Here is a 27,805-nt window from a genome sequence, read left to right as displayed (position 1 = left end):
GGGACGCCACTTTCCGCTTTTATTGTTTTTTCTGTTGAAAGATAGTCTCTTCTGAGAAAGAAACAAGTTTTGGCGAAAAGTGCCGTCCCTGATTAGCTTATGCGGACTACACAGGCTAATCTGGGACGGCACTTTACGCAATATGCACTAAACCCCCTTTTTACAGAACACGGCTCAATTGTATTAATATGTCATGAGCACGTATTTCAGTTAATTTAAGGAGCGTCGTTCAAGGAAATGTGCGTGATGTGTAGTCCCAGATTTGCCTGTGTAGTCCGTTGTATGAAGTTTTACGCTTAAACGAGATATCTTCTAAACGAAAATCACGTGTAGACGGAAAGTGTTGTCCCTGATTACCACATGCGTACTACACATGCTAATATGGGACTCTTGACGCACATGCAGTAAGCCCAGTTTTTCCAGAACGCGTCTCTATGTATCTACGTAGGAACATCAGTTGAGTCCGACCACTAGCGCCAGCACCAGGGCGAACGCTCCCGTAACCGCGATGTGTAGAACTAGCAGGAAGGTCTTGATTTTGTCCATCTATAAATGTAGAAGAGATGTTTGTCAAGCATGAAAGCCTCAAACTGATATTATTAATTTGAAATGCTTTGAATTTCAATTAAACTAAACATCATGTCAATTAGGATTTATTGCCGTAGACAGGGAGTTAGGATGTTAACAATTTAGTTTAATTATTACACTAAGATATCTAATGATTTTGGGAATAAATTGTCCTGTTCTCCGCTGATGTTAGTAAGAGGTGCACATAAATAAATGTACAAAAGCATTCCATGTTGTTGTTGATTTTGCCCGGGTCTTCGATGGACGACTATTTGTAAGCAACATCCCGGCTATTTCAACGATAAACAACTTACTTTTCGCATTTGATCCTTGCTAGACGATTTTCCGTTGGGTACATTTCCATTGTCGGTTCCATTCTTGTTGCTCATTTCCATTCCACCAGCCTCCACTGAAAATCAAAGTACTGACAGTACTGGTGTGACGATGCTGTTGAAGAGGATTGATATGAAAGCATCTATTTAAGTTTATCTACATCACCACAATTGTGTATGTGGGTACGAAAATTTTGGGTAGGAAAAAAAATGGGTACGAAAATTTTTGGTACAAAATTATGCCAAAAAAAATTGGGTACGAAAAAATATTCGGTTACGAAAAAAAATTGGGGTAGGAAAAAAAATTAAGTAGGACAGACATTTTGGGTGCGAGCAAAAATTTGGGTACGAAAAAAATGGGTACGAAAAATGTAGGGTACGAAAAATTGGGGGTACGGGGAAGTAGTAGTTACTGAATCACGACAAATGTCAAATACAATACAGAAAAGGCATAGTTATTTCATTGATCTATAAACATATAATGGATTGAATATAACTGATTTAAAATTAACGTTTTCAAACTATTATTAAATCTTTTTCCCAGAATATGCTGTCCGATTTATAGCTGAGCTTCTTATACCTTTATCAATGATAATCAGCGAGGTATGCCGATTAGAAAAAATCGAGCTATCTCAATCGGACTGGCTCGGTCTTTTACATAGGTCGCCATTGTGAAGAATTTTTTCATGGTATGGTAACTTAGACGATGCTTCGCAGCATCGTCAAAAAGTAAGAATGAGACGGATTTTGAAACATTGCACTAAGTCGAATTATCATAATATACACAATGTAGGTTACTATTGGCATATAAGTTTCAAACCGCTAGCTATAATGATAATACGTCAGCACTGTTGGATATATCTGCGTAGATGATGTAAGCGGAATTAAAAATTATTTCATATTATGCAACACACGGAAACACATACAGTTAAAATTGTGATATAAATCTACATATGAATTCAAGAATACCGGTAAACATATAAATAGTTTGCAGACACGATTGATTTCAGACTGTTGCAATGGAATATAGTCTACAAGTAAATAAATGTCATATTATTAGCCTGTATATATATATATATATATATATATATATATATATATATATATATATATATATATATATATATATATATATAATTTAATATGAACTTACAAATAAGGCGATAGTGTTGTTAATATCATAATTTAAGACGAAACACCAAACATAATTCAAACTAAATCACAAATTAGAAAAAGGATTTTTTAGACGTACCTTTCTTTTGTCGTCTGCTGAAGCATTCAGTCATCTCAAATATGACGTCAAATATAATGACGTAAATGACGTAGACGATCATGATGTAGACGGCATACGTCGGCGTGGATGACTTCGGAAGTTGGAAGCCGAAACATATCGTAATGGCTGCAACACAAACTCACAATACATGGGAGATAACGATGCGATCTGATAACGAAAGTGTGAACAAAACCAATATAATTTTTGTATCTTTCTTTATTTTGAATAAACCTGACTGCGAGATGGATTTATTTAATATGTTGCAATAAAAAAAATCCATAAACAAATCTCATCACCAATATTCCTTGCACGCATTTGTGCACGCTTTCCAATGACGCCCTGAGACTTTAAAGCGACAAAATGACGTCAAAGTTCACGTATCAGTTTTTCTATATGACAGTACGCAACAATCATGAAGTTATGAAACCCAGAGCAATGGTCAACCATGTACAGTTTATTTATAGTATTGTCCAGAATAAGTCCCTTCCGAGCATGATCCGCCGAAACTTCTTGATTAAATTACATGTAAAATATGTGCATAAACTTTGTATTTTAATTGTGTTTTGAAGAGGGCGAAGTTAACAGCAAAAAGACAAGGTATGTTTTGCTTTTGATAAAGCCACACTTCTTACCTGAAAGAATATATGCACACATGCCGACTCCCCAATGCGCCCAATTAAATATGGGTCTGTTTTTGTGGTCAGGGGCCGGTCGAACTAGCGACATCAGCGGCTAGAAAACAAAGCGATGTTTCCTAAATACGAATCCTTTAAATATTGTAATTATGGATAACACATACTGAATTGACTGTTGGCCATATTTCACACATTCGAATCGCTTTATCCTAATTAATAGTTAAGACATTGTCTTCAGCCAGTATTTGCATTATTAAACCGTTTATATCTTTTATTAATGAAATATAACTGTTATACTTACGTTAATGACACACAAAGCGGTCACAATTATTCCCAAAACTGGATGCGAGGCCAGGTATTGCTTTCCCTGAATATTAATCTGAAAATAAAGGGAATATGTTCGTAATTCGCATAAATATGTTGAAAGAAAACAAAAGTTCAAAGACTATGGTATACATATCTGTTATAACGAAAAATTTTGGGTAGTGAAATAGTCATCACATATAATAGGCGGCGTAAGTCATCACAAATAATAGGCGGCGTAAGTCATCACAAATTATAGGCGGCGTCAGTCATCACATATAAAAAAAAAGTCAGTCATCACATATAACATGAGGCGTCAGTCATCACATATAATAGGCGGCGTCAATCATCAAATGTTATAGGTGGCGTCAGTCGTCACATATAATAGGCGGCGTCAGCTAACACATAATGGCGACATCAGTCATCACATATAAAAGGCGGCGTCAGTCATCACATACAACAAGCGGGTCAGTTATCACATATATTAGGCGGCGTCATAGTCATCACATACAATAGGCGGGTAAGTCATCACATATAATAGGCGGCGTCATAGTCATCACATACAACAGGTGGGTCAGTTATCACATATAATAGGTGGCGTCATAGTCATCACATACAACAGGTGGGTCAGTTATCACATATAATAGGCGGCGTCATAGCCATCGCATACAATAGGCGGGTAAGTCATCACATATAATAGGCGGGGTCAGTCATCACATATAATAGGCGGCGTCATAGTCATCACATATAATAGACGGCGTCATAGTCATCACATATACTATGCGGGGTCAGATATCACATATAATTGGCGGCGTCATTCATCATATATAATATACGGCGTCAGTATTCACATATAATAGACGGCGTCAGTCATCACATATAAAAGGCGGCGTCAGTCATCACATATAATAGGCGGGGTCAGTCATGACATATTATAGGCGGCGTCAGTCATCACATATTATAGGCGGTGTCAGTCATCACATATAATAGGCGGGGTCAGTCATCACATATAATAGGCGGGGTCAGTCATGACATATAATTGGCGGGGTCAGTCATGACATATAATAGGCGGGGTCAGTCATGACATATAATAAGCGGGGTCAGTCATGACATATTATAGGCAGCGTCAGTCATCACATATTATAGGCGGCGTCAGTCATCACATATAAAAGGCGGGGTCAGTCATCACATATAATAGGTGGCGTCAGTCATCACATATAATAGGCGGGTCAGTCATCACATATAATTGGCGGGGGTCAGTCATCACATATAATAGGCGGCGTCATAGTCATCACATATAATAGACGGCGTCATAGTCATCACATATAATAAGCGGGGTCAGTCATCACATATAATTGGCGGCGTCGTTCATCACATATCATAGACGGCATCAGTCTTCACATATAATAGATGGCGTCAGTCATCACATATAAAAGGCGGCGTCAGTCATCACATATAAAAGGCGTCGTCATAGTCATCACATATATTAGAATGCGTCAGTCATCACATATAAAAGGCGGCGTTAGTCATCACATATCAAACTCAAAGGCGGCGTCAGTCATCACATATAAAATGCGGCGTAACTCATCACATATAAAAGGCGGCGTCAGTCATCACATATAAAAGAAGGTGTCAGTCATCACATATAAAAGGCGGCGTCAGTCATCACATATAAAGGGCGGCGTCAGTCATCACATATAAAAGGCGGCGTTAGTCATCATATATAATAGGCGGCGTCAGTCATCACATATAAAAGGCGGCGTCATAGTCATCACATATAATAGACGGCGTCTACTCACCTCGCTGTATCCTTTCACAAACGAAAAGATGATGATGAAGGCGATAGAGTTCAAAACAAAGGCAGACACCATGCAGGCGCGATGAATCTGCGAATATAATCATGGGTATTTTAATAAGCTTGACAACACTTAAGCACTGGGATGATTAACTTTCTAATCATGCTTTGTTTAAAATATTAATTGACAAGTAATATATAGCAGCGTGTTTTTTTTCTGTAATAATTATAGCAGTTTCTTAAAGTACTCGTAAATGGAGAAAATATAAGAAAATACGCACTAATATAAGTTGCGAGAATCGCAACTGGTTTCAAAGTTATAATTTAAGTAACCTATGAGGTCCTGTAGAATACCGTATTCGGTATACCTTATACATTCGGGTATGTGCTTAGTGTTTAATCGACTTTTACACATGGCACGTACTTACGTTTGAATCATGGGTATCTCAGAAAAACCTGTATTTACCAGTTTAACAATTCGGTATTAAATGCCATGCATTTGTACCACTTTGGTAAGTATAAGGAAATTAAAGTTGGGAATTAAATGACTAGATGAAAGGTATCGTCAGAAATCCTTTAGTGACATTGTATCGCTTCAGATGATTTACCTGGAACCATATTTTCAGCCCGAGGAAGGTCTTGTCGGCCCAGACATTCTTGTAGTAGCGGGCGGCCAGTATCCCTACGCCTACACACAACACCCAGGCAATGATCATCAGGATCCCTAGGAAAATCAGTGCACGTTTTACCCATTCATGCCTAGTGGACTCTCCCATCCTTCTAAATTGGATCAATTTATTTCTAAAAGTATGGATGTCTTGCATATATATTTCTATATTTAGAATATCTCTTACAGAAATTCCTTTAAGCAAACAGCGCAGATCCATTTTTCTAGACGCTGGGCATAAATGGGTTAAATGAACGCATTGTCGCTACTAAATGTAAATGAGCCGACCTCTAGGAAAACGGGGCTTAACGCACGTGCGTAAATTGTTGTCCCAGATTAGCCTGTGTAGTCCAAAGCTAATCTGGGACGGCACATTACGCAGATGCATTAAACACCATTTCCCCAGAACGAGACACATACACGTTATTTTACAAAAAGAAAACCGTACTGAGGGCCCTAATAGAATCGGATTTGTTTTGTTTTTTTACTGGTTAACGCGTATTTTCTTGTAAGTCTTGATGAAATTTATTTGATTATCGCTCACAGAGCACAGTAATATTTTAAGACAACAATACAATTTTCACTGGCTTATTCGGAATGGCAATACCAGCTAAGTTTATGTTATAAAAATTGAATATAATAATTGTCACATTGCTGTACGTACCATGGGCCTTCACCAGCGGATACTTAATGTGGACGCCCTGTTGCACCGTCGCCGACTGGAAATCTACCTGGGATGCCGACACCGGCGGTAAGTTGACCGTCGAATGCATGGTCAGGATGTAACCTGTGACACGGGTAGGCTAGTATGTCATGATATATTATAACGCATTATATGATTCGCAATATGTGGCCGTAAATACATAACATATATATAAATGTACATAGATGCAATTATTGTAGAAATGTAAAGTTTTAATAATTTAAAACAATAATTACTATATTGTTCGCGAAAGATTGACATAAAGATCGGTCATTAAATATGTTTGTATTTATAGATTTTCGGTTGGCCATTCATCAATATGTTCACGACGAACGTGCTTACTCACATTATTTGATATAACTTTCTCCAAATGCCCGTGATTCACCTGTAAATATTTCAGCATTAATATTTGCACCGTTAAAATATGCACCAATATCTTGAAAAGCATTACGCCTTTATTGACGGGGGGGGGGGGGGGGGGGGTCTGGTTTTAAATTCTTACCTGGGACGGCCGATCCCTTGGCCAGCATCAAGTACCAGTCCTGGTTTAAATCGAACATTTCCGATTGGACGTTCCCGCTCTTCTGTCTTGTAAACGCACACCACAGAACGCCGTTCTGATAGCCTCCCCGGAAATTTGCCAAACCGAGCTGAGGCTGAAAGAATATACCAGGAATATAGCATCTACGAATTATATTGAGCCTCGTTCGTTGAAATGTGACTGTCTGCATAATGCTTATCAGAGACGACGCTGTCCTCTTTGACTGATTTTCGTTGAGAAGGTAGTTCCTTTAAACAAACAAAAAATCATAAAAGCGGAAGTGTCTTCCCTGATTATCCAGTGCGGAATGTACAGGCTAATCAGGGATGACACGTTACACACATGCATTAAGCCCAGATTTCCCAGAACTAGGCTATGATTTGTTGAGTTTCAATGCTGAAAACACGCGTTCTTATGGTATTGTTTTAAGGCCACTTATTGTTGTGCCTTTCGTATATTCGACCACCGGATAACAAGGTCGAGATTGCGAGAACATGATACAAATACGCTATATTATTCATTGAAATCACAAAATCAAATATTGCGTTCTCGCACAGTAATATTGTGTACTTGCATCGTGTTTTCTCATTCACGCAATTGTATTCATACTTTTATAGTTCACATGATGTTTGGTTCCAGATCATACTGTTCAAAGATTGTTTATAAAGATTAAACAACAAGCAACAACTCGTATCTCTTTTGATATCGCACAGACACTGCTATTTTCTACCAATAATTTACACTTTTCTTAGTAGGAAAACCCTTACAGGAAAACAGTTCACTCACTTACGCTCGCTCGGTAGGCACGGGTACTATTTATCCCGGGTACTATTACGTATTACTACAAAGTACCCGCGACACGGAAACTATTCTAAAAAGTACCATGGTGTATGACCAGGTGCCTTTAAGCGTGTTGTTCGTACCCGCGGTAAATTTAGTATACTTAAGGCTACCGTGGTACTTAAAAGTAGGACCTGAGCGACAACGACCATCTGAGCCCCACTTACCGGGTTGAGCCGGTTGTTGCCATATCCACGGTTGTAGGAGTTGAACACACGAATGTCTCCGTTGCTTGCCACGCACTCTGTTACACTGTCGTCACCCTGTTACCATAGTTACGCAACTGTATCTTTTTATATGACCGAAATTTATAGCATATTTTCCAAAAGCGTACATTTCTTTGATGAATGAGTTTTCTACTGTACACACAAACATTTTTTTTAATGGGATACAATTTAAATTTCGTTTACCGTTTGATACCATTTCTTCTGAAATTTTATTTTAATTTGTATTTTTCATCAACGTTTTATGTATTTTGATTTTTAAAGATATAATAAACTCGCCTTTAAAGCGATCTTTTCAAAGATTCTCGAAATGAAAGTTATCAAACTTGTGTATAGATTTAAGAAATAAAAATAACACTATACATCAGTGAGCAAAAAACAAAGCTTTTGACGGAGACTCATACTTAATATGCTCTTTCCTTTATGAGTAATCATTTGAAATTATGAAAACTATAAAGCGTTACAAACGCGAAACGGCTTTTGCTTTCTGAATATTTTGTGACACATTGATGGCGTATATGAAGTATAACATTAATATCACGTTGTAACAGTCCGGAAAGTGGTTCAGACGATATTCTTTTAATTCTAAGGTCACTGGTCCGGCCCAGGTTGGGAAACCGTTTTTTCCTAAAATTATTTTCCTTTTATTATACTGGCGCTACTTCTATTGCGCTGTTTTTATTCACCGAAAAAGCATTTTGAAATAACTTCAAAAAACACCAAATTTGTGCACAAGTCTTAAATGACGCTGACTGCCTGAAGAAAATGTCTGGTCAAATGCATATGTATTCAAAAACCTTTTGAATGCTGGAACAAAAATATGGAGCGTATTTTTCAGACGTTATTGTAACTACTCATTTATGGATTTAATACTTTGCAAGCACAAGAAATGAAACCCTTACATCATTCACTCACCATTCTTTTGTCCGCTGATAAGCCCAGCGCTAGGTATGCCTCTGATGATCCGGTACCCGGCTTGCCGTAGAGTTCGAACCTCACTCCTGTTCCAAGGTCCTGCCATGTGACCAGGTAGGAGCAGGTGTCTCCCGTGCATTGCTGGAAACAACCCTTGGTGATGCCACACGCGGGGTCATTGGGTATCGTACCCGTCTGAAATGGGAGAATTAATTGCGTCATATGAACCGCTTTCCGGGAAACTGGGTGTAATGCTTGTTCGTAAAGTGTCATCTCATATAGACATGTGCTGTCCGCACTGTCTAATCAGGGGCGACCCTTTCCGCTTTTATGGATTTTTGCATGAAGTCTTTTCTAAACGAAAATCCAGTTAAGGCGAAAAGTGTCGTTTCTGGAAGCCTCTGTGGACTGCACAGGCCAATATGGGATGACATTTTTCGCTCATACATTATGTCCATTTTTTTCAGAAAGAGGCTCATGTAGAGCTATCGTTTAAATTATTGCCTTTTTGCCAATCTAGTTGTTTTGGCTATGTTATGGCAAGCGGTTCGACGCATAATCCCAAGAAACTAGGTTTCTCATGAGAACCTAGGTTCTCAGAATGAGAACCTAGGTTCTCATTCTGAGAACCAAGGTTTTCAAATGAGAACCTATGTTCTTGTGAAAACCTAGGATGCCAAACGAGAACTTAAGTTCTCAGATTGAGAAGCTAGGTTCTCATGAGAACCTAAGTTCTATGTGTCTATGAGAACACAGGTTCTCATGAAAAACCTAGTTTCTCATGAGAACATAGGTTCTCAAGCGTAAACTAAGGTTTTCAAATGAGAACCTAGGTTCTAATGAAAACCTAGGTTCTCATGAGAACCTAGGATCTCATGAGAACCTAGGTTCTCATGAGAAACCTGGTTTCTTGGGATTTCATAATCCTAGTTTCTCGTGAGAACCTAGGTTCTCATGAGAAACCTAGTTTCTTGGGATTATGCGTCGAACCGCTTGCCATAATTAACCTCCAGTCTCTTATGGCTTGTTAAACGCTGGCGGCATATGTGTAGAATGATAAGCAATAGAAGTGGAACAGTGAATGTTACTCCCCACGAACATTTTTTGAACAATGTTCAGACAATGCTAAGTAATATTCAACGAACCCTGTAGGAAACTTCTCGAGGAATAAAATTAGTAAAGTAATCGGTCCACATTGTTAATAAAAAAGTAACTGTTTATGAAATACACCTTTAATTGTAAATATTATTTTGAGACTAAAAATTGAAACAAATTCAGATCAATCGTTACATAATACATTGTTACAGCATTAAATGAGTTTCAGATATTCAGTTCCCTTGTTCGGGCCTCAAACGACTGTACGGTACAGTTTTCTATTTTAAGTATGTCTGTGATAAAGTAAGCAATCATTATGGTATAAATAAAAGTTTTATCTCTATTGATAATGTGTAACAATGTATTATTCAATCGTTAGATATCGGCAACACTGAGAGAAAAACTTATGCACAAAAGACTTTGCAAACATATTTCAATAACTTGAGATATCTGCAAAAATAAAGTTCTTAACGGCGTGTTTTCATTCTGTCCAGCCCGTGTGTAATCATATGTGAACCCCATTGATCATGCGCCCTGAATAATATGGGTCCCGTATTCCAAACGAGCAAGTTTACGCCGTCCGACGCGTAATTTTGAAAACCTAGGTTCTGATGAGTACCTAGGTTTTCAAATGAGAACCTAGGTTCTCGTGAAAACCTAAGTTCTCATTTGAAAACTTGGGTTCTTGAAGCCATGTGCAATCTTCACGCGAGAACCTAGGTTCTCATTCTGAAAACCTAGGTTCTCATGAGAAACCTAGTTTCTTGGGATTATGCGTCGAACAGCTTGCCGTACTATGTGTCTTAAGAAACACACCTTATTTTTGTACTTGATTCGCATGTCGTTGGTGTTATTTTTAAATTACTTATTGTTGTAGTATTAAATCTGCTTATAAATACTCTAAAATAGTGCATGCGCTTATAATGTTAAGTTCGATATTTATCAATGTACTTTTATGATGACATATAACATATATATACATTTGTGATGATAATTACATTAACATGTAAAATGTCACTAAAACGTTTTGTCTTCACCAAACTGTAATTGTTTTACTATGTTAAAAATGTAATCTTATTAAAGTTGATTGATTACGAACTGAGCGTGTATCCTTCATCATACATGACTCGGAGTTGAATTGTTATGATTAATTTGTAAGTATGTGAAGATAACAAATACATGAAACACAAATATGTGGTTAGTACATATATTCGGTTAGATTAGTCACCATGTATACCAGCAGCCAATTGTATAAACAATTTAACCACAAGGTTACCGCAAAATCGTGGTTACCGTTGTGGTAACCGCGTCTCGGCGGTTTGTATAAAAAACGACGTTGACGTTAACCACCCTATTACCGCGGTTATTTTTAACCCACCTCTACGAGCTGTGTTAGATGCTGGTTACCACACGGACTACTGACCAACATGGCGGACGTTCTCTATTTTAGACACAGACAACAGCGACGGTTTCGACGAATTGACTTACAAACGAATGGACTTGATGACGACGAACTGCGCCGAAGGTATAGGTTTTCTGCCCAGAGCCTAGACAGACTTGTCGACCTCTTGGACCCTATTTTACGACGACAGACGCGACGAAACAGGTCTCTGTCAACACGACAGCAGTTACTTATAACTCTTCGATTCTTGGCTACTGGGAATTTTCTTCAGGTTATCGGCGACACCTTCGGCGTTGACATAGCTACTGTTTCTCGGGTTATTACCGCTGTCGTTGACGCTATTTTCGGACTGAAGGACCGTTTCATTAAATTTCCGACCAGCGACGAAGACCGACGCCGAGCGACTAATGACTTCTTCCGGGTTCGGGGATTCCCTTCCGTCATTGGTTGTATAGACGGAACCCACATCCGTCTTCTTTCACCCGGGCAGCCCGACGAAGCAGCGTACGTCAACAGGAAACATTATCATTCGATCAACGTACAGGCAACTTGTGACAGAAACGGTAAGCCTATTTGTGTTATTGATCTCCAGGAAAAACTGCATTAATTTTTAAATCCATGGCATTTTATCCAAAACACGTAATTCATATTTCATTATTTCAATGATGTTCACAATGCAAGTATTTCGTCTTAAGATATTAAACAATACATCATAAAACGAAATAATCGCATCATACTTTATTAAATTTAAACATAAATGATTGCTGTCCATGTGCACATCCACGTTTATTTAACTCCGTTATCTTTTCTATAAAAATGCGACCGTATCTGCGACTTAACGTGTGAAAACTAGCTAAATCCACTCAGTTTTCTCTGAATGCATAATACATGTACTACACAGTTCGTGTACATTGTAATTTTTGACAATGAGGTTCCCTACGGGGTAACTCTTGCAAAAGCTTTTTTTACCCATATGTAAAATGTTTAAATATTGAAAGCTGCGCTTTAGTTTGATAGTTTGTTATTTTATTATTATTGGAGGTAAATTTATACACGATGTTTATATTGAAAATGTGTATTAAGTAAGACAATGTCTACTTAAAAATTGAATTATAATTCATTTGATGTATGCAACAAATAATATTTAAATTAGGAAAAAAATATTCATTGAAAATTGTAATAACTTTTTTTGTCTTTGAACAAGAATTTTTTTTCAATCACAAGAGAAAGAAATTAAACATTTTATAAGTTTTATCACTGTAAAATTTTAGCCCAGTATCTAATCTGTTTTACAAACATGTTAATGAGAAATATTACATCATAAATGAACACAGATTATTATTGGTCACAGACAAGTGCATGTAAAGCAATATAATCATTGAGTTTTGTATGTTTTAAGAACACAAAAAGTTAAATTTATGTTGATAGAAATATAAACTTAATTATTTGTTTTCTAAAAGAATACTAACATTTAAGACTGCTTCAAAGCTGCCTGTCATTAAAACATCATTTAATTAATAATAGTTTATATTCCTTTTTGTTATTTATCTGAAGATAAATCTCTAAAAATAGCTCATCTATTGTGAATCAAATGCAGTAATAGTAGAACATCCATTAAATTTCACAATAGATTTCAATGTTCAAAAGTCTTAAGTTACATATTTACAAATTGCAAATCAAATACATAATCATTATACATGTAATCATTATTAATCATTAAAATATTGTTAATTTTGTTATCTGTTAATTATTTAAAATTAAAATTCACATTAAATTCCTTAGCTTAATGTTACAAAATAACAATCCTGAGATTCCTAATTCAATGATAATTAAGTATGATACACTGAATAAAATGTTTAGCTCATTTTTTTAAAACCATTTTCTTTAGGGAACTTTACAAGCTTGTTATAATTAGTATTTAATTATTAATTTCAAATAATTATGGCAATTTTCAGATAAGAATGAAGCCTGCAAAGGTTACCAGGATAGTGTTGGTGTGCGCTGTACTGCACAACATGAGACGGATGTGGGGGGAACCGAACCCGGATGTTCAAGACGACCTTGACGAACAACCAGACATACAGAACTTTGACGGACCCATGGACGGACGTGGTGTGAGAAATAGACTGATTGAACAGTATTTTGTTTGATGTTTAAGTGTTTTCCATTATGTTTTTTTTGTTATAATAAGTTCAATTTTAAAATATCACATACATTTGCTATTCTTGTTTACATTTTAATGCCTTTTTTTTTCTTTGTGTTTATTAATTTTATAAATAAACAGTGCAATTTATGTGCAATCCAAGCTTTGCATTGTTTCTAAACAATAACACATTTGTAAAGGAAAATGAAATATTTATTGCAATTAACATTGTGAAAATACATTAACATATTCAGTAAAATAAATAATATTGTATTAACTGTTGTTGTTATTAACAAATCAATGAACGAAAGAAACAGATTCAACAGTAAAATAACATTAACAAGAATAATTTTTTATTTTTTTTCTAATTTAGCAATGAGAAAGTCTGCAAGACGGGCCACTTTCCTAAAACATTCTGCCCCCGCCCTGCTCATCTCTGATAGGCTTTCCAGGGCCTCTAGTTGGGCATCTTTGAGAGTCCTTAAAGAACAATGTTAAAAAATATGTCCAAAAGAAAAAAGTTAAAAAAGTGTGTCACTAAGAACAAGTAATTGGTAGTACATTTTAATGTACAATTTTTTTTATGAAATTGAAGGTTAAAAAAAACATGATAATATCAAGCATTTACATTTCATGAACTTGCCAATTAAAAAAATAATCTAACAAAAAGAATAGTCTTGATTTATCAATAAATATAGTACTCAAGTTTACATATTCCAATTAATACCTCTTTCTGCTTCTGTCACTGGCTGTTGAGGCTGATGGAACAGATGTTGCTAGAATTGAACAACAAATATTCGAATATATTATTATTTTAAGTTATTTAACTGAATAAAAGAGGGAAAAAAGAAGAAAATGTGGTGGTTGTGGTGGTGGTGTACGTGGTAGTAGTAGTAGTAAAAGTAGTAGTTTCGTAAGTATATATTAGTAGTAGCAGTAGAAGTAGTATTAGTACTTAGCATAAGAAGTAGCAGTGGTTGTAGAAGTAGTAGCACTAGAAGTAACACTAGCATAGTAGTGGTAGTGTTAGCACTTGTAATGTTAGTGGTACTGCTATAAGTATTTGTAATAGTAGCATTACATTTCATAATGTATACAATTCATTTCAATAAATACTATTGGCACTGTTAAAATTTACAAATAAAAAATAATTATTTCGTACATAGAATCTATTACTTTATAGAATTTTAGTAATTTTGATGAAAGAACTTACCGGTAGTTTTTTCCTTGGTTTTCGACTTATCTGGAAATTAAATTAAACAAATCTTTATATATTATGAAAAATAAAGACAATAGTTTCCCCTCATTGGACCCATACACATTGAAACAACACGGTGTCTTTTTGGAATCGCTCATTAATAACACGGGTAAATTTTGCGAAGAATAAAATACACACATTCATATGAATAGCATGGAACTTACCAAAACCGCATTTTGAAACATATGTATGCATCAAACGTATAAGTGTTGAATATTTGTGCACCTTTGATATAATTAAAAGGAATTTTTTTTTATTTACACAAAGCACATGTCAAAAGCATAAAAATTGAGTTCACCCAAACATTTTTGGAACAGTCGCTGTGTAAAGTCAACGTCATTCAGTGTGTGGATGTTGAAGTGGACAGTCGAATTTCGGTGCTTGAACGTTAAAGCATTGAGCTTTTAAGTGTATGTACTTACTGTCTTCACCGGTTTCCGCCACACCGAAGGGATCTGGGATGCCCATGTTGGTAAGAAAATCCATCATGGGCAGCCCCAGGAAATTCGGCGATGGAGGAGTTACCGCTACAACGATTTGGATTTAATTTAGATTAATGCGTGAATGTGATAAGAGTGTAACTGATTTTGTTTCGAAAATGATTGGAAAGGATCTAATGTTTAAGTGACAATCATCAATGGATAATTAATAGCACAAGGTAAGAAACGAAATCGTTAAATTTATTCGATTATTTTTCATACTGGTATTGATTATATTTGGGTATCTTAAACATATTGACGTATGAAGATGAAATATCGGAAATATCTTTCATGTGTATAACGTTAATCTTAAAACAATATTGAACAAACCGATGACGGTATCTGCGTCCTCCACTATGCCGTGAAACGAGGCCGAGGTGGCGAATAGACTCGCCACCGCCTGCGAGGTTTGTGACATCTCGGGCAGTGGCGGTCCTCCCCCCGTAGCGGCAGCATGGTTTCGCTCTCTAGAAACCTCGGATTTCGCATTTTTTGTCTAAAATAAATATAGCAAATGGATACATTTCATTTTGCCTATTAAAATTCTTATATATTCTGGCATTTCTATGTGAATTGTGTATCTATGAATTGTAAAAAAACAACGTGTTTTAACTAAGGCAGCCACTCCCGGGCAAAATATATATATCCCTCATTGCTTAATTTTGTCAACAGTTTAATCACTTTCACTCGTTACAGCGTTTTCATTAGGAGGCGGCCGGCGGCCGATTTGACCGCCTCAAATGTTATTTGGGCCGGTTCAAATTCGAGAAAAAAAATCTTTAAAAAATCGGCAAATGTTCACGCAGGCACAGGCAGCAGTATCATAAATTTGCCCCCCCCCCGGGACCCTACCCCCCCCCCCCGAGCTTACCCCAGGGGTTCCAGATTGTTAAATGTACACCTATTATGTATGGTTTGACTTTTCAACAACGAATATTGACAAAAATACACAGTATAAAAAATAACCCTCGTATATGTATTATATATACACAAGGTATGAAACGTACAATATGCCTATTGCTGAAAGATTGTGGAACACTGGACGTGACCTTTTTCACCGAATACACACATGTTCCCATGCAGTTGCCGACAAAATGCAACTGGATTCGTTAAAAGACAGTAAAAGCAACGAGATTACACTTCTAACCGATCTCCTTCTCGGCTAATAACTTTAATATTCAATTAAATTCGACTTTCTCGCTACATGTCTGTGTTTTGCTGTCATATTTTGTCGATCGAATGCTCGATTCTAAAACGCCATATCATTGGTCAACACAATGAAAACAACCAACCAGATGACGCGTTATAAAATTAAAATGGTGTACATGTGTAGATGAAACACCGAGTGACATATAGCGAGAAAGTCAAATTTAATTGAATATTAAATTTATTAGCGGAGCAGGAGAACGGTTATTTGTGTAATCACGTTGCTTTTACTGTCTTTTAAGGAATCCAGTTGCATTTTGTCGGCAACTGCATGGGAACATGTGTGTTTTCGATGAAAAAGGTCACGTCCAGTGTTCCACAATCTTTCAGCAATAGGCATATAGTGCGTTTCATACCTTGTGTATATATAATACATATATGAGGGTTATTTTTTCATACTGTGTATTTTTGTCAATATTCGTTGTTGAAAAGTCAAACCATACACAACAGGTGTATATTTAACAATCTGGAACCCCTGGGGTAAGCTCGGAGGGGGGGGGGGCAAATTTATGATACTGCTGCCTGTGCACGCAGGTGCAAGATATTTAGTATTCATTTATTAACTGTTTGAAACGGAAGTAAACAACCGTAACCGATATATGTTAACTGCTTTCTCATTGGTCGCTTTGTTATAATTGTCCAATCGCGAAGCGAATAACATGAGTGTACGACTTTGATTAAAGGTCACGAACTGACAATGTCAACATGTCTAAAAAAGAAAAAGAAATGACTTTTTCTTTTGTGTTTCGAGTAAGACCGATAGTTCGCTGTTGAAGTTATTTTATTAAAGTTTTTTTAACGTTTATCATTATCCGGCACCTCCGGATGAATGCACTTTCCTGTTACATTTCGGTTTTATTTTCGAAATTTTTTGTTGATGGTTCCGATCATGCCGAAGTTTGGTTTCTCCGCGGAGTTTTGAGCCTCCGAACGGTAAGTGGATTTATTTATAACCACATTTTACAGAAGAGCGAGTCTTTCATTAGGAAACTCTCGAGCCCCAAACTATCCTGATATCGTCATGATTAAGGTTGGAGTTTGCCTAGGCACAATGCCTAAAATGCTAAATATATTGAATTGGCACTGCAATGTTTAGCTTTGTCCAAAATGGTATTGGAAAACAATTGACCAAAAGAAGCTTTCTCGGCAACATATTTAAATCCTAAGATTGCCTCAGTTTGGGCAACCTATGCGCGATTTTGTTGTAAAATCTGCATTGCCAAACTGCCAAATTTTTCTTTAAATTGGTATGCTAGGAGAATCTATGCCCAAATTTTATGCATCTTTTCCAGGGGGCCTCTGACAAAATTTTAAGGTCATCCATGTTCTTGAACAGTGTCGTCTATATTTAATGGGCCATTTATACTGTTCTTTGAAAAAAATAAAGTTCAAAAGTAAAATTTTATCTAAATTGAAGTTCAAAAGTAAAATTCAATCTGAAAAAACATGCTACATTTCCATATTGATTATTTGACTATTTAAGTCCTGAAGCCAAGCAGCCTATCAAGTCAGCAGTCAAGCAGTGGCTAGACAAGAAGGAGCGGCGGAAGATTCCCCCGAAGCAGCCAAGGGCCTCAGCATCAGCACCAGTTCTTACACTTGTGGATGCTAGGGTCCAAACCGATGCTACTGAGGGGAATAATGAGCTGAGCATCATTAAGACAGCTGTCGATATAGCCATACGAAAACTTAACCAGGCATCAAAGGAATATGACCCAGAATCAGATAGTGGATCATCGGATGATGATTTTTGTAGCAACTAGATTAGAATCACACCAAACTCTGTTTTATTTTGGAAAATTAATTATTAAAAGTCGAATTGGTGTTCCATGTTTTAATGTTTTTTTATACATAAACATGTATATTTGTTTTTATCAAAATCTTGATAATTGCAGAGTTGATGTAAACTGAGGACTTTATTTTTCCTTTACCATTGACATAAATATCCTCTATTTTAACTGAGCAAAATTATGTGCATTATGAGCCCAAAATCGCTCAGAGGCCACGATTCGGCACCTTTATTTAAAGAAAATTCAGGGGGAGCGAACCCCCCAAGCAACTAGCAACTTCGATGCTCGCACAAGTTGGCCTCCTCAAATAACTGAAAAGCCTGCTACAAAATATCCTAATGAAAACGCTGCGTTAAATGGAAATTCGTCTATTTTATGTAAATTTATAATAAAAGACATACTAATTCTATATTTACCATATTTCTCCACTTTTCTTTCACTTGTTGGAGAGTCCTGGGGCCGTTGCCGCAAGCATTTACCCCCGCTAATAGTTCAACCCAAATATCTCTTACTCGAGCAACCATGCCCGGACCGCCCGAGCCATGGTTCGCTCTAAGCTTATGAATGTTTGTTTTCATGAAATCCGTTATAACATCAATTTCTCTTTCGCTAAAAGCTTTAGCCCGTTTTGCAGAGTCCATTTTTTCAAAACGTCGTCTGTAAAATTGACAATTTGCGCGAAAATGACGTCATGTTTAGTATTGCATTGTTGGTAATTTTACTGCGGTATGTATACAAATTTCAGTGGTTATGTAACCGCGCAGTAACCATCGTTTATACAAATGAAAATAAACGGTGGTAACCTAACCATGTAAATAACTGCGGTAATCAGATTACCACAGTTAATTTAAACCATCGTTTATACAATTGGCTGCAGGAAGCTTGTGGTAGTCTGTGCATTTTGTTCAATTTGTTTTAAGATCACACGTAGCATCTCGAATAGGCAATACGTAATTGATCAGATGTTCGACGGTTTTGCCGCACCAATATTTCGTACAACAAAACGTACGCCCATTTTAACCGCATCCTATTTTCTTGGGAAATAGTAAAGCTTACATATTTTACGACATAAACTGTTTGTTTTTCAAAAGAAATGTCCGCTTAAAAAGGTATGTTTGACAGAAATGAACATCATACGTGTACACAGTTACTGGAGTCGTGTTCTGAGAAAACTGGGCAAAATGCATGTGCGTAAAGTGTCGTCCCAGATCAGCCTGTGCAGTCCGCACAGGCTAATCAGGTACAACACTTTCCGCCTAAATTGGATGTTTGCTAAGAAGAGACTTCATTTAAACGAAAAATGTCATGCAAGCACTGCACAGGCTAATCTGGGACGACACTTTACGCAAATGCATTATGCCCAGTTTTCTCAGAACACTGTATCATTCTGCACCTCGCTTTATCAACATTGAATTAACATATTGATATTCTTGTTTATAAATTGCTCTCGCTATCTCCTAATGTTTTTGCGCCAAATCCGGCGAACATATCTGTTTGTTGCGACATAAGCGGTATGTTAGCTATAAACGCGTGTTGTTTACATGCATTAATATGCATTCATTACTTGTATAATATAGACTCCCATGCACTGTAAGTAGCTACAAGTCGGCACCTTTCTACGAATTCGTAATGCACGGTTTTCTATTAAAATGATTAACTCTCAAAACGCATTCGGAATAAAAATGTCTACGCCCTTTCTTGTGTTCTACTCTATTACTGCATGCATTAACTTCTTTCCGAAACAAAGTTTGGTACACATTATTAAATTCTTTCTACAGTTGTTTACGTCCACATGCATGCTTTCCACCGCATTCATTCTTCGCCGTCGGGATGTATGAATTTTATTTTTATTTTTGTAAATTGCAAATGCATTCGTCGACATGCATGACTTTCCACCACATTTGTTTTACGGCATGATGATGCATGTTTTAGACCTCGTTTTCGAAATGCATGCTTCTGGCAGGTACCAATGTTTAAGTTTATTTCTATCACCATCATGAAGTATGTCATTGTTTCTTTCTTTTTATCTACTGGTCTCTCAAATGAGATGTTTTATTTGCATTTGCATGACGTGGGAATACTTGCATGTGTTTGTCATTTAATTCGCTTTCAGCACGCGGTGAATCGTCATTTCACCTACGTTGTTGGCAACATCGCACTTGGCTTGAATTGTTTGTGTATCATAGTGCAGGATCACGTGACTTTGTTGGGTTCACTATTGAACGTTAATGTATGTAGAATTGCAAATACACCGGTATGTATTGTTTTTCTTCAAATAAATTGTAAAACTAGTTTTCTTACCAATTTCAACAAGCGCATAAAATACAGTTTTTGTGCTGCTTATTGCAATGTGAAATACACCAGAAATACTTTAATAAACCTGCGTTCTTGGCCAAACATTTGATGTGTAACGCATTCATTTACAATGGTATGCCTCAAGCAACGTGAAATTTTGGCACCGATTTCAGACGTATTCAATGATCTATTCTTAAATATTGAGATATCGGCAAAAACTGCAAGAAACACTGTCTTTTATGCACATAAGATTTTTGCAAATGTTTTTCAATAAATTGAGATATTTAAAAAAAACAGCTCTAAACGGTGTGTTTACATTCTGTCCAGCCAATATGTAAACCCCTGTGAACCCCGTTGATTCTGCACTATGATATTTTTTTTATTTGATTGGACTTTGACTTTGTTCACAGGATATAAGCCAATCTATCATGTTTGTGGTCAATAAACGTATTTAATTTTCACGGGACATACTTAGTTTTTCAAAGCGTTCAACAAGTTTTAAATGAAAATGAATCAGACAGTAAGTGATAATAAAAAAGATATTCATAAGCTCGACAAGACTTTGGACTTTTTACAGCTCCATATATCTGCAGAATAGTCGTTTCTGTAAAATTTTCTCAAAATGTAGTGTTCCTCCTGTTGCTAGTAAATTCTATCATAAAGGCCTGCCTCGCATGATCTATTGCCAATGCGCTCTACCCAATCACCATTTTTTGAGTTTACCTGATTCTCCGAGACTATAGCATCGACATTCCCCACGTTAGCAATGTCATTAACCGAATCTATCTTTTCAGGAATGATCGACTTTACAGGCTCAACAATAATATCTCTATTTGAGGGCTGTATGGCACCAGTTGCGTCTGCATCGATTGGAACCACGCTCTGAACGTTTCCCTTAAAGCCATTTGGATTGAAATCACCGCTGTTCTTCGGTGTGAGGTCAGATGTCGGAGTCGCTGCGGACGACCCCAATTCAATTGTGAGCGCGGAGGAGTAAATATTGGAGACGGGAACAACATGCTCTGGACGTGTTTTTGCGTTTGTACCACCAGTTTTCTTTTCAACCTCCGTACCCTTCTTGGCTCCAATAACGCTGATGCCAGATTTGGTTTTATCAACGACATTATCTTTTTTCGCTTTAGACATATTGTCGATTTGCTTAATCAAAGGATCAACTGCTTTAACATTCCTACCGGGTATTGGAGGTGTATCAGTCGGGAGTACCTGTAGTTTTGCATTGCCAACCGAGTTGGAATCGTTCAATCTTAGACTAGAAGCGGTAGCGATGTTAGGGGCAAGCGATATGTTGTGTGCATTAGGAACAGATCCAATAGCGGACGGTGCTATAGTTAAAGCGGGTATATGTGCTCGGGCGGTAGGTGCAGAGACATTCACAACAGTTTTAGACGTTACCTCTGAGGTTGAGGAGGAGGTTGAGGATGAGGAAGTTGAGGGTGTTAGTGTCGTGATGTCAGTAGGGCTTACAACAGTCGTCTGGGGGAGTGAAACGGGTTTCTGCTGCGTGGTTTGGCTTACAACCGTCGTCTGCGGGAGCGAAACTGGCTGCACCTTTGTGGTTGAGCTTACACCCGTCGTCTGGGGGACTGACACAGGCGGCTGCTTCGTGGTTATGGAACCACTTCCGGCTTCCGTAGGAGTTAGTGTGAGTCCTCGCTGCTTCACCCAGTAGATGTCGTAGTCCTGTACAACTGTTACACTGGAATGAAAAACATGAAAAGTACATCTTCTAAAACACCATTATTACGTATATTGTTTCTATCTAACATTTAAAAATAAACTATTTATAAGTTTACCTTAACATCCAAACCGAGATATTTGCACACATATTAAGCAATCACGTTTATAAATATGTCAGATTTAGAAAGCGTTAAACCATTCTTAATGTGGATTGATCGTATATCCATTTTTGAAATTCAATATTTAAAAAAAACTTTGTCTTTATGCAAGTACAGACGAAAAAAAAAGATTGTTCTTCATCAATTAATCGCATAAATGGATGTACTACTCGAATAACATGTTTTACAGCCATGATTTACACTAGTTTAACTGCCCAAATGTACTACATATTATCAAATAATAATAAAAAAGGTGGAACAAAATCACAAAACGTGCACATTGTTTATTATTATGAGCACATAGAAATGGTTTAATCTTTTAACTATCCCGGTATTGTACTATCACGTGGTGGGACATTTATACAAACTACTTCGTATGTGACGTCAAAACTGTGTTACGCGTGTGAGGTTGTAGTGAGGTTCGGAGTTTTTCAAATGCTGAGGATATTGAATGAGTTCATAGATTTTACGTATACTTGGTGTCAAAATGAGTACTCCTTATGCATCAGTTTTCGGGGTACTAGGGCGATACCCGTAATATATATCGCTATGTACAAATTATAAAATAAATATTGTATTAAATTGTATACTATTAAACAAACTAATTATATATTATATAGTACTATAAATTATGTTATCTGAGAAACGGTGCTGAATAATATAACACGATGTCACAATTGGTTAACCAAAAGACGGGACCTGATTCAAAATGCATGGATGTTTCGGCAGTAATATGTGTTTATTCCTTTATTTAAAACTAGACTTATTGATATGTTCATAGGCTTGTGGCAAAACGATTTCACTGTATACAGTTCATTAACATTATACACAGAATTGAAACATCGATTTGAATGATTTTAATACAAAACTGTAATTTAAGAAAAATTATATTAAAGTGATATTATCGGCATCTGAAAGTTTATAGGTGTCTATCGCAACCGTTGTTTATTTAAGGTGTTTTCACTTCATATACACTTATATTTGTTAATGCAGCATCAACATACTAAAACAATATCCCAGAAAGAGAAAAATAATGCATTTGGATATCAACCGTACTTTCGTTTGACAACTGATCACGCATGTACAATGTGAACCTAAATTTAGTTTTAGTGCAAATCCGTTTATACGACGCAAAGAAACAATTTTGTTTTACGGATCATTTCGGCTTACAGGACTGGGTGAGTCACGTAAAATATCGAATATAAAATATATTTTTATAAACAACTGGTAGCAAGATGAGTTGCAGATAATTGGTCAGTAACCACATTTTAACTTACTCTTTTGACCTGCTAATTCTTTTCAGCTCAATTCAACAGTAAAACATGCCCATAATATCACTTTAAAATGAACGCTGTCGTCCCATATGTTAAAAATTGAATCTGGGAGATTATAATTATTCCCAAAACAAACGTAAATGTAGTACATGTAGCCCGAATAATATGGACGACGAGTATCATTTTGTAAGTGTGTCATCTTTATACCAATATTAGAAAACTGCATATCAACAAATTCTATAATTACCGACATAGTATGCATACAGTTATACTTTTGTTAACAAATACTAACACTAACGATCTTACCAATTAATATTGAAATATTGTAAAAATGCTTTTAAAATGAGAACTGATGAATTGAATGCAAACGTGGAGTAATATAATGGCCTTTGTGAATTTTTAACACCTTACTATGTACTATTTTGGCCACCTTCGCATTGCTATGCGTGTGTTTGTTGATTACATATTGTTAGCTTTGTATATATAACGATGAACTGGACTTGTTCAAGTTATATAAGTAAACTTAAAGTGATATTATAGCGAATGTCATGGGAAAACTCGGCGTAATGCATAGGACGTCCGCATACAGCAGATGCGTGCCGACACTTTCCGCTTTAATAGTAGATCTATATAGTTTTAAGCGAATCTTGTTTAGCCCATTAGTAAAATGTAGCCACAAAAACTCCGTCCCAAATCAACACGTGCGGACTGCACGCGCTATTCGGGGACAAGCCTTAAAGCCCTTGCATTTGGTCCAATTTTCCCACGTCACCCCTTATTTTGGGAAAGTTATAGTGACACTGACTGGAACTCGATGGTGCCGGACGTTCCGACTGGCGGCGTAAATTGGAACATCACTGTCGTCTTTTCGGCGCCGCTGGAGTGAGTTACGGTGTCCTGCAAGTAGCAAGAATTATAGAAATTTAAGCGCGCTTTAGGAAACAGGGCTTATTGGATGAGCGTGGCGTATATTGACATATAAGCCTGTGCAGTCTGTGCAGTCCGAACACGCTTTTCAGGGACGCCACTTTCCGCCTAGATTGGATTTTTGTTTAGAAGAGACATCCTTTTAACGGACAATTCCATAAAAGCGGTAAGTGTCGTCCCAGATTAGCCTGTGAGGACTCCATAGGCTACTCTGCGACCACACTTTACGCACATGCATAAGGCTGGGTTTTCGCCGAGTGAGGCTGATTTTCAAATATTACACTCAATCGGCAATTTAAATCGTATGTTAGTGGATTCCAGTTCTGCTTTGATGTAAAAAAGAAACAAATACTTGATATACTGTTTACACATAATATATTTATGATCATGTATTCATACGCGTATTATCGATAATACAATTGATTATTTGAAAAGAAACAAAACAATCGTCGTCATCATCAGCAACACTTGTATCATCATCAGTGTCCATAAACGTATTACCGTAATTACTCTATGTTTTCGGACACGTAAAAAAAATAATTTCTTTTTGTGTCCGAAAACTTAGATACGAAAAATATTCACAAAATACAGGTGTCCGAAAACTTAAAGTCGAAAATTGAAGTATCCGAAAATAGCGTCAATTGTATCAACGACTACCGGTAATAGCACGCGCTTGTAAAATACCATGCCGCAAAGTATAAATTACAGTTATAAATGTTTGCACAGCATTTGAAATTATTTTAAATGCTTCATTTATGTGACAGAAAGTTACTACAAGTTTGTACTTTGAGCAACGAGTTCAAAGATGAGCATGTGATGTACCGATACACGCTAGTATGAACCTGTAATTAACGCAATACAAAAGCAAACTATGAATTCTTTGTTTGTTCATTTCCGATATTTGTCCATAATGTAAATCAATTCACCTTTACAGGTCCGCAGTCTTTAGTTATGACGTTTGGACTCATGCTATTCATTCCTGACACACCATTTCCGGTTCCGGTCAAGGCTCTAACCACGAAGCCAACAAATGGTCCGCCACTCAATGTGACTGAAAGTCAATGCACAATAATTCAATGTATAATTGTTCTTTGTTTGTGTTCAGCATGATGCCGTGTTATATTTCACTGAAAATGGAGTCATGTATTTTGATATTGTTTTCCTGTTTTTCAAATCAAAGTCTAGTATATTGAACGAAATTCCTTCACATACACGTGTCAAAAACTAAACAAAAACCCGTATGATACACCAGATGAAGCATACACCGAAACAAATTAACTACTAAATCTTCGAGGACACCAAAACATAACATATAACAAAATGTGTCATGAAACAAAACTTAGCATATACCAAAACATAGCCTATATCAAAACGAGGCATACCAAACCTCAAAGTAAACCAAAACGAATCATATACCAAGCATCAAAATATACCAAAACATAGCTTATATCAAACCTAAAAATTAGCATGTATCAAACATCAAAGTATACCAAAACATAGCCTATACCAAACGCCAAAGTATACCAAATCATAGTATAAACCAAATCTTAGAGTAAATAAAAACATAGCATTACCAACACGGGCATAAAACTAACAAAAGTCAAATACCAAGACTAAGATGTGAGTGTATTCCAAAGTGTATGCGGTCCTTCCCGAGCCAGAGGCTACGTTATGTGTGGATCCGGAGTGTGCCCCCGGGCCCCTACCTAGGTAACTTACTTCACTCGCGATAGCTGGGACGAATTTTGAATTAAAGCAGCAATTTCCAGCTATTTCTTTGTTACTGAAAGGTGTTCAATGTTGGTGTGGTCTTGTCTTGTTTGGTGTGTGTGTGGGGGGGGGGGGGGGGTAAGCTAGAGTACCAGGAAGAAACCCCACCTGTCCGGTATGGTTACCACCAACCAAACACACATGCTGCCGGGAACGGGCATTGAACCCAGGTCGTCTTGATGAGAAGCGAGTGTACCAACCAACCACTTCGCTAACCGGACAGCCCAAGACGAAGGATACACCAAAACGCAAGATAAACTAAAAAGGAGCGAACAACACAAACGTAGCTTATACCAAAAATGTAGCATATACATAGCGTTTATGAAATTCTTAGCGCATAATTAAAAGGCATATACCAATACGTAGAATAAACTAAGACGTAACAAACATATTCAAAATATTGAACTCTTCAAAGTTAATACGACAACCTTCAGTGTATGGTCAAGCACTTTTCTTTTCTTAAATAATGTTGTAATACCTGAAAGGGACTTGCTCACAATTTGTCGAAATGACAATTTTACATAAAAAGACATTGATTAAAAAAAGAACATATTATATTAAAACAAGCGAAATATCACTCCTGACTAAGATAAAAATTGATTTTTATATTTGCTACTATATACATTGAATGTATTTTTAATGTGAAAATCCGTAAACAACTCCGTTTAAGGTTGAAAAAATTGATGCATTGAACTTACGAGTAACCGGAAGTCCCGGGGTGTAGATGCTTGTTCCACCATCGACAGTAAGGCTGTACCGCATAGGCGTGGTTTTGGCGGGTGCTCCGTGACCCGGAAGCATCGAAGAGCACACTCTTGCGGAAGACGGACAGCCGGAACTGTAACCCCAGACAAGGGGCGTTGCTACGGACAACAACGCCAAACATACTCCCAGCAAAGGCGGCATTTGTTGAACCTGGAAATAAAACATGTATTGCCTTTTTTAAATTAAATAAGACAAAAAAATATCAAAAGTTATTTTTAAAAATAACAACTAAACACAATAAAAATCCAACAAACGGTTACTTACAGAGACTCATGAAGTGATACACATCTTATATTGGACATACAAATGCTTATTTAAAAACAACTTATAATACAGTATATGAGAACTGATATGCAGTAATTAATAAAGTAAACATGTATTTATGTATTTTCGTTCATCTGCCAGGGCGATTGATTGATCGTTCTTGCATGTTGCGACTAAATGACCATCGTTCTTCCTACGCATCACTGTAAATAGGTCAGCGGTCGCTTGATCTCAGCCGATGGACACTTAATCATCATTAAAAACACGTACAGGTGGCTCTAAGTTTAAAAATATATGCACTTTTGGAAGAGTTTACATATTATATTGATTTTGAAAGTGTTGCTTTATATTTCCACACAAAAAAATCCATCAAACTATAGACATTATTAAGTTACCGCTCTAATCATATATTATGTGTATATGAATAGAAGATCCATAAATTGCGTGTCTTTCTATCTCAAATCACTGTCTGGTTTCATTTAAGAT

General features: G+C 36.8%; 2 protein-coding genes and 1 long non-coding RNA gene across 3 annotated transcripts; 1 reads left to right on the top strand and 2 right to left on the bottom strand.

Annotated features, from left to right (window-relative positions):
• Positions 1–157: 157 nt before the first annotated feature.
• LOC127862899 (putative ferric-chelate reductase 1 homolog) lies at positions 158–27,188 on the bottom strand. Its single transcript, XM_052402173.1, has 15 exons — positions 26,989–27,188; positions 25,447–25,571; positions 24,399–24,490; positions 21,877–22,180; positions 8,796–8,990; positions 7,824–7,919; positions 6,778–6,931; positions 6,237–6,359; positions 5,514–5,629; positions 4,910–4,996; positions 3,109–3,186; positions 2,805–2,904; positions 2,152–2,298; positions 882–976; positions 158–546 (listed from the first exon to the last, which is right to left on the bottom strand). Exons 1-15 carry the CDS (start codon positions 27,089–27,091, stop codon positions 454–456), a joined length of 1,908 nt encoding a protein of 635 aa, XP_052258133.1. The 5' UTR covers positions 27,092–27,188; the 3' UTR covers positions 158–453.
• Positions 11,309–13,628, top strand: LOC127862906 (putative nuclease HARBI1). Its single transcript, XM_052402179.1, has 2 exons — positions 11,309–11,855; positions 13,248–13,628. The coding sequence occupies exons 1-2, from the start codon at positions 11,318–11,320 to the stop codon at positions 13,355–13,357; spliced, it is 648 nt and encodes a 215-aa protein (XP_052258139.1). The 5' UTR covers positions 11,309–11,317; the 3' UTR covers positions 13,358–13,628.
• On the bottom strand, positions 13,780–15,105 carry LOC127862908 (uncharacterized). Its single transcript, XR_008040849.1, has 4 exons — positions 14,992–15,105; positions 14,649–14,678; positions 14,163–14,211; positions 13,780–13,915 (listed from the first exon to the last, which is right to left on the bottom strand). It is a non-coding gene; the product is annotated as an uncharacterized LOC127862908 (long non-coding RNA).
• Positions 27,189–27,805: the final 617 nt, after the last annotated feature.

This window comes from Dreissena polymorpha, chromosome 16, assembly GCF_020536995.1.
Source record: "Dreissena polymorpha isolate Duluth1 chromosome 16, UMN_Dpol_1.0, whole genome shotgun sequence".
In the NCBI taxonomy this organism is placed as follows: domain Eukaryota; kingdom Metazoa; phylum Mollusca; class Bivalvia; order Myida; family Dreissenidae; genus Dreissena; species Dreissena polymorpha.
This window is presented reverse-complemented; position numbering and strand designations above follow the sequence as displayed.